General features: G+C 36.3%; 1 protein-coding gene across 3 annotated transcripts in view; it reads left to right on the top strand.

Annotated features, from left to right (window-relative positions):
* Positions 1-956: 956 nt before the first annotated feature.
* LOC148951687 (tripartite motif-containing protein 2-like) overlaps positions 957-8,181 on the top strand; it is a 195,968-nt gene continuing 188,743 nt past the window's right edge. For 2 of the 3 annotated variants that reach the window (XM_089091308.1, XM_089091306.1), the window contains exon 1: positions 957-1,068. In XM_089091308.1, the coding sequence (XP_088947434.1) occupies positions 1,043-1,068 (26 nt within the window). In that variant the 5' untranslated portion in view covers positions 957-1,042. The remainder of the gene's footprint in view (positions 1,069-8,181) is intronic. The other variant, XM_089091307.1, reaches the window with a different exon arrangement.

The following is an 8,181-nucleotide window of genomic DNA, read 5'->3' as shown; positions in this document are numbered from 1 at the left end:
TGAAACTGTAATTTCAACTATATATAATTACAACCGAATATAATAAAAAAGTATTCACACTCCGCGATCAATAGACTTGTGCAAAAATTATTGCTATTTCTAAAGTTCAATTGCCAAGAGTACAACCCTATTGAATTACAACTACGATTACAACTAAACACATTAAAAAGAATTGGCGCCCTTGTTCAACAAGTTTGGAAGACTAAGTAGATAAGTCTGCGAACCAAAATTAGAATATTAGAATCTGCAGTGATGACAATGGTCAAGTATGATTCTGGAATATGGGTGCTCCGAAAAACAGAGGAGGATTTGATATATATTTTCAAGAGAATACGCCTGTGGATTGTTTTGGGCACCCGACTGACTGACCATATCTCAAATAATAAGCTATAAGAAAAATTGTGGTTCAATCCTGCTTTCTTGGGCTGCAATGAGAGAAAGGTTCAGATGGGTAGTTCATACTCTGTGGAGGACAGATGGCCAAAGAATAAGCAGGGCATGCTGCTGGAAGGATGCTGTAAATAAAATATCTAAGGGCAACGGGGACTTCTTGGGAGGGTGTAAAGAGGGAGTATTTGAATTGATTGGGATGGTGGAGGAGTTTGCGTAGCTGTGTTAGATTTTGACGGCTTGGTTCTGCAAAGAGTTGTTAGTAGTAGTACTAGGTTTTGTAAAAAAACCATTTTTATGTTCAAACTGCCTTCAATAGAGCAAAATAATTGTGCTTATTTAATAATTTGTTACATTTGATTATAGTTAATTGCAATAATCTCTGTTTAACACGGGGATGATTTGTAATTCACTTAAAATAATGTTTTCCATAAGAGTTTCTTAGTATTTTGTACAATCAGGCTTTCAAAAAGTTTCAAATGTTTTTCAGTCCCTATTTTATCTGCTCTTAAATTTGCAATTGGCAAGTTTAGTTTTTCTTAAGAAAACGTTTTGTAAACAAAAGCATCAAGGAACAAAGCAGAGGAAGTTTGATGGAAAAATTGAGGTTGCAGGAAATCAGGACAAAGAATGTTTAATTTCTTTGACAAATATGGATAATAATAGTTTAACAATCCAGTAAGTTTATACCCCGGTGCATGTTGCTAGGTCTATATTGTCCCAATACAATTGGGTAGGCCTAAAAGTTTGGATGAAGTGTGTTTTCCTATCCTGTGAACAGTAGTTGACTCAGGTGAACAGAACTTCAGGAATGGATCAAGAACCTTAATTATGTCCTTGGGATGGATGTTCAAGCTCCTATCTCAGTAAATTTTGAGTTATTTTGATTAGGCTTATGTTCAACTGTTGACTAGGCCTATTAGTAGGCTACATTGAATATACCCAGGTAAATTTTTTATTATTCATATTTTATAATAATCATTTTTGTCAGAAATGAAGTTTACCCCAACCCCTTTATAGCCTAGAATCTACAATTCTTGCTTCATCATATGCAGAATGATTTTAACTTCATACATTCCAATTGCAGCTCTACTGTACTCTACCCTGCCCCACCTTCATGTGCAAATACATAGCCCAAATTATATATCTCCCATACATTTTCTGGGTCTCAGTTTGGTCAATATATACCAAATCATATTATTGAGTTAGGACTAAAGTGAATACACCATTCAATGCCTTTTTTTATGCTGATTAAAAATATAATAAGCATTTTTATAAGAAATGAATTTCAGCCCCTCCCCTATATATGCCAATTCAGGGTTAGGTTAGGTTAAGTATAGCCTATATAGGGGGGCTGAAATTCATTTCCAATAGAAATGCTTATTATATTTGTAATCAGGGTAATCAGCATAAAAAAAGGCATTGAATGGTGTATTCATTTTATTTGAAACTCAATAATATGATTTGGTATATATTGACCCTCAATTTTATCACAGTTGGTACAGTTCATGGGAAAATCATTTTGAACAAGAGTGATGCTTTTAAATGTTACCTTAAATAAGAGAAAAAGGTATTATCTTTCAGGGTCTATACATGGCTTAAAATTGAATTTGCCAGGAAAGTGATTATTATATTTAGAAAGAACATAAAAAAGGCATCTTTCAGGGTCTATACATGGCTTAAAATTGAATTTGCCAGGAAGGTGATTATTATATTTAGAAAGAACATAAAAAAGGCATTGAGTTGGGTATTTATTTAGCCTTGGCCCCCTCATAAGGAGACATGTTAAGAAAACAATTCTTACTTTAAAATATGTATAATGATCCTAGTTCTTATATTATCCAAGGGGAGAACCTTTATCATCAAGTCTTTCCTCTAAAAATCCTCAAAAGAGAAAAAGTTTCCAAATATCACCACATTTTTAATTCAATGCTTAAGTCTTTTGAAATTTCCACTGTAAACTGCTGCCAAATAAGTTGTTTTATAGATAGCATTTAGCACGTGTTTAACACGTGTGTCAAAAACCTGTTTAAAGAAAAAGCAGTGGTATATTGAGATTAATTTTTATATTATTTCATTTCTTTTCATAACCTAACCTAACCACTGCTATTAATATTTTGTATTTACGCCACTGCTATTTGCCCTTCGCCACTGCTATTCGCCTTTCGCCACTGCTATTAATATTTTGTATTTACGCCACTGCTATTCGCCCTTCTCCACTGCTATTTAAAAATAAATAAAAAAAAAAGGCCAGCATGAACGCTATCTATAAAAGAACTTATTAGGCGGCAATTTAAAAATACTTCAGCATTGAATTGAAAATATGGTGATATTTGGAAACTTTTTCTCTTTTGAGGATTTTTAGAGGAAAGACTTGATGATAAAGGTTCTCCCGTTGGATAATGTAAGAACTAGGATCATTATACATATTTTAAAGTAAGAATTGTTTTCTTAATATGTCTCCTTATGAGGGGGCCAAGGCTAAATAAATACCTAAAATAATTATATTTAAATAGTCTAAAGCAATCTCCTTTTCATTTGCCCTAGATGGTTGGCCCCTAGCCCTAGAAAGATGGATAGAGCCTCATTGTTTTTGCAGCTTTCTGTTTGAAATGTGGTCAGTGAGATGGATATCCATAAGAATCAGTTGGCAATTCCTTTGGATACTATCATCTAAAACATCTTTCAAAGTGAACATGTTTCAGAACAATGCTTGACCACTTTCATCAGTATAGCTTCCAATATTCTAATTGTGGTTTGCCAGCTTGTCTTCCTATTACCTTGAGGCTTAAATTGCAGGTCTAGCAATCTAAGAATGTATGCTTGTGAAGCTCTTGTGTTTGTAATACTTCTCTAGTATAAGGGTTTATTGACCCAGGCTACCTACAAAATAAAGCAATATCTAAGCACAGCACAAGCATTAGGTAAATGCAAGCATGGTATAGGCAAAAGCAGGGAATTAAAAACAAGCATAGCAGAATGCTACATCTTCCTTCTTTTGTCATTTAAACTGCCTGCATTTCCTCTTACACCAACACTCCACACTTGCTCCCACTCATCCACTGTGAGCAGGCCACAGTTTATAGAATTAGCAGTATGATCATTCCATATCTCACCCATTATAAAAACCCGGACTGGGGTGTGAGTGCTCCAGAGAATGTTTTTGCAGATATAAACATAAGCGGCATCAGATCTTTTTACGGGTAGACAAGTCAGATTTCTCCTGCATGCAAAACTTGGCTTCAACACAGGAACACCAATTTTGAAGAAACTAATTTTAAATTGATTTATTCCAATACATACATGAAAATCAGTAGTTAGTAGTGTAATGTTTATTGTTAGATGTTTTTAGGAATTAAAAATAGGTTTCAAAGTATCAAAGTTGGTTTCAAAGGCATTTTGAGAAAGTTTCTGCCAAAATACGTGTTTGAGGGTAATTGGACTGCTGATGGCAGATCAAATGAGAGGAGCTGTTTGTACACACTGATTATGCAAAATTGTTTGTACGCAAAATTTAACTTTCTGACATCTGCTGTGAAGACCCTCTTCCTCACAAACAAGGTCCAGTGGGCCAAAATGGCGGTTGCATACATTGGCATACTTCTTTATATAAGTAGTAAAATTGGGTTTTCTCAAAATATCCTCCTGGCCACACGCTGTTAGCCATTCTGTTGCCCTGGAAAATCAAATGTAAAATTTAGCGGCTGAAATCTTTGAAATGTATAGCTAAAAATGTATTATTTTTTTATAGTTCTTTGTTAGAAAAAAGTTTTAGAAATATTATGGAAATTGTGCTGTAAAAGGTCTAAGATTATATAGACTCAGCAGTAAGAAATGCATTTTATTTATTTTCTGGTAAACAAACTGGAAGAATATTCTATAATAGGAGCTTTTCTAGCATAAAGCCCCATAAAATTTTGGATCTCCCACTAAAATGTGTGATGTCCTTCAATTTTCTGAAAACTCCCTAAGAATTTTACAAAAAACACTTCTTAACAGACTTTTGGTATTTTCTTGGATAGGGCTATTGTGGCAACTTTTACCACAGCAACCAATAATTAGAACCCAAGTCCTAAAATTGGTCTCAATCAGGAACCCTTATTGCTATCTAAATTCAGAAAATGCAAAGATTTTCAAACAGAGGTGTTTTATTGTTTAAAGTTCATGAAAGGTCTGCCCATTTCATATGAAAACATTGATTGAAAACAAAACTAGTCTTATCTAGGCTCTCCGCCAAAACAGGTAACTAGACTTTTCAAATATCACAGGAACTACAATCTGAGAAAATAAATATCACGATGTGAAAAAAAAATGATAAACTATCCAGTTGCGGATCCAGAGGGGGGGCAAGGGTTACCCCTGTAAAGTAGTCTAAAGTAGTGTAATTTACCTAATTAATGCAAGTTTGCATTAATTAAACTTGCTCCTAACGTAAGTTTGTCAGATCAACCTACTTTGCACCCCCCTCCGCTAAAAAAATCCTGGATCTGCCCCTGAAACCATCACACCTATTCCACCAGTTATTAGAAGAAAAAAAATTCCTTATTTTCACAAATTTCATCAACCACTGTCCACTGTAGTCCACTGTATGTAAATAATAGATTAAGTCATACCTGTGAGATGGGACACTTGCAAACCACTTGGCTGGCTCACCAAGTTTTTTTCTGCTTTTGCAATTACAAATAATGCACTTTGTAACCATTTCTCATTGATTGACGAAAACACACTAACCCGCTAATGCAGAAATAAGTGGGAGGAGCTTTTTGTTCGCACTAAGAATGAAGACCAGAAATGATCTGCAATAAACTTACTGGATAATTCTATAAACTGTGGAGCAGGCTTACACACATTAATAAGTACCTTCAGAAAGGTATGTGTAAGAAGGTGCTAGGCTTGCTTCTTACATATTCACTAACTAGTTCACTTCTTCTTCCTCTCATACTGTCTCTATTTAAAGGTCTACTTTTAAAATTTCTCTTTACAGGTTCAGTTTCAGGGGTTGTCTTGCAAGTCAGCTGTATCTCAAGCATGCTGTTGTCAGTGTCATGCTTGATTCTAGGAACAGCGCTCAGGCCAGGGCTAGGGATTTGATTCTGATCCTGGATTGGCAACAGGGGCATGAACTGGTCTGCCTGCAATGGCAAGGGTGGTGGCTTGGCAGTCATGTCTGGCACTATGGCATTGTCAAGTCCTTCACAAACCCAACTTGTTCCTTTTAGACTTTGATGTGGGTGGGCTGATAGGTGCTTGTGGTTCCTTTGCAGGATAGTACCTTTGTTTGTCTACACCTGGTACATTGCAGCTGTTTTGCATGAGAAACCAAAATGGCCTGTTTCCACAACCTGTTGGGCATTTTCTGAATGTGGATTGCATCACCAGGGTTGAGTTGATTTAAAGCCTTGGCTTATTTGTTGTGTTAAATTTTCTGGCATTTTTGCATTTCAGTTCTTTGCTGAGTGAACTGTTTGGTTGGGACAACCTTTTTCTTTAGGTGATGTGTGGTGCATGGTAGGATAGATCTTAGTTTGCAAGACAAAAGGAGTTGAGCAGGAGATGCAAACCCATCAACTGGTGTATTCTGGTATTCTAGTAGACCCAGAAAAGGGTCTTCTCTGTTTTTTGTTGCCTTGGTCATGATGTTTTTTATAATCTGCACAGCTTTCTTGGCAAGTCCATTGGATTGGGGATACATGGGGCTAGATGTGCTCAGTGAAATACCCCAGGCTTTGGCAAACTTGATAAATTCCCTAGAAGTGAACTGAGGGCCATTGTCAGACATTAGCTGCAATGATATGCCATGCCAGGCAAAGTGGGCCTTAAGTTGCATTATGACCATGTTGGACAATGTTGTTGTAAGTCTGTCAACTTTGAAGAAATGGCTGTGATAATTGACAGTTAATAGGAAACTGGAGCCATTCCATTCAAACATCTGTAGCAATCTTTTGCCAAGGGAGCTCCTTTGAGTTGTTTGGCATGTGCTTGGCACATGTTTGGCATTTTGCTATGTACTGTTCAATTTCTGTGCTGAGGCCTGGCCAGTACACTAACATCCTTGCTTGCTGTTTGGTTTTCTCAGTTCAAAGGTGGGCTGCATGTAGCTGCTGGAGTGTGGCTAACTGCAGGTTCTTGGGAATGATCAATCTTTCTCCCTTGAGAAGAATGCCTTTTGTGAAAGACAGCTTGTGTTGGATGTTCCAGTAGGTTAGGATGTTGGTTGAGCACTCTTTTCTAGTACTCGGCCAGCCCTCTTGAATCATTTTGACTATGGGGCTCAAGGTGCACACAGATAATGGTGGAAGTGTTTACATCCATACATGATGGCATATAACTTTTTTGAGTTGCAAATACTTTTGCTCTGTCTTGCTGAGCAATCTTGATGCATGCGCTGTGACCTGCCCTTCTGAAACAAGGTGGGCACCAAGCCCATGGTGGGAGGCATTGACAATGAGTTTGACATTCTTGCTCTGATGGTTGAAGAATGGGGTGTTTGACACTATAGAGCATTTCAGGTCCTTGAGTGTTTGGGTGTGTTCCTCTGACCAGACACACTGTAGCATATGGCTGATTGTCACTGTTATTCATCAGAACTTCATGGATGAACAGTTTATCATTGCCTCTGTTGCTGCCTTGGGATTCTGTTGTTTATGCTTTTTTTAGCACTCTGACACACATGGGCAAAGTGAGACAATTTTCAGTCCCTATTTTATCTGCTCTCAAATTTGCTATTGGCAAATTTAGTTTTTCTTAAGAAAAGGTTTTGTAAACAAAAGCATGAAGGAACAAAGAAGAGGAAGTTTGATGGAAAAATTGAGGTGGCAGTAAATCAGGACAAAGAATGTTTAATTTATTTGACAAATATGGATAATAATCATTTAACAATCCAGTAGGTTTATACCCTGGTGTATGTTGCTAGGTCTATATTGTCCCAATATAATAGGGCAGGTCTAAAAGTTTGGATGAAGTTTGTTTTGATGTCCTGTGAACAGTAGTTGCCTCAGGTGAACAGAACTTCAGGAATGGATCAAGAACTTTAATTATGTCCTCAGAATGGATGTTCAAGCTCCTATCTCAGTAAATTTTGAGTTATTTCGATTAGGTCTATGTTCAACTATTGACTATCAGTAGGCTACATTGAAAATATCCAGGTAAATTTTCTGTTATTCATATTATTGACTTACAAATAAAGTAAACATACCACGCAATGCCGTTTTTTATGCTCTTTCCAAATATAATAATCATTTTTGTCAGAAATGAAGATTAATCTCTTTATATACCAATACAGGGTGTATATTTTTGCACATTTGGGGGGGGGGTGAGGGTAAATTTTATTCCTGATTTAAATGAGAGGTAAGTTTAAAATACCCCACCCTCCTAATGTGCAAATATATACCCTGACCAATATAAAAGATTGTGATGAAATATGATAAGATATTCAAGTTAATCCAATTTTTAGCCTACTAAAAAAATTCAGATCAATCCACTTCATTGGAGTTCACCTTGTCAGTTATAGAATCTCATAACCTATGTAGCCTAGGCTAATCTTGGACACACATTGAAAGCTTGAAATATTCTGTCCAATCTTGGACAAAGGGCCTTAAGGTTGGAACAAAGTATCTAAATCAGAGGTAGGCCTAATCATATGGGACAGATTTAATTGAGCCTAAGACAAGTGTTTGTAAGTATAGAGCATTTTAAATTACTGACATAGGAATAAGGTAAACCCAACACTTTTTTTTATGCTCTTTCCAAAGATAATGATCACTTTGCTCACAAATTCAGTTTTAATCCCAT

The sequence above is a fragment of the Artemia sp. Qi Xiang Cuo genome, chromosome 6 (assembly GCF_049724085.1).
Source record: "Artemia sp. Qi Xiang Cuo chromosome 6, ASM4972408v1, whole genome shotgun sequence".
NCBI lineage: Eukaryota > Metazoa > Arthropoda > Branchiopoda > Anostraca > Artemiidae > Artemia > Artemia sp. Qi Xiang Cuo.
This window is presented reverse-complemented; position numbering and strand designations above follow the sequence as displayed.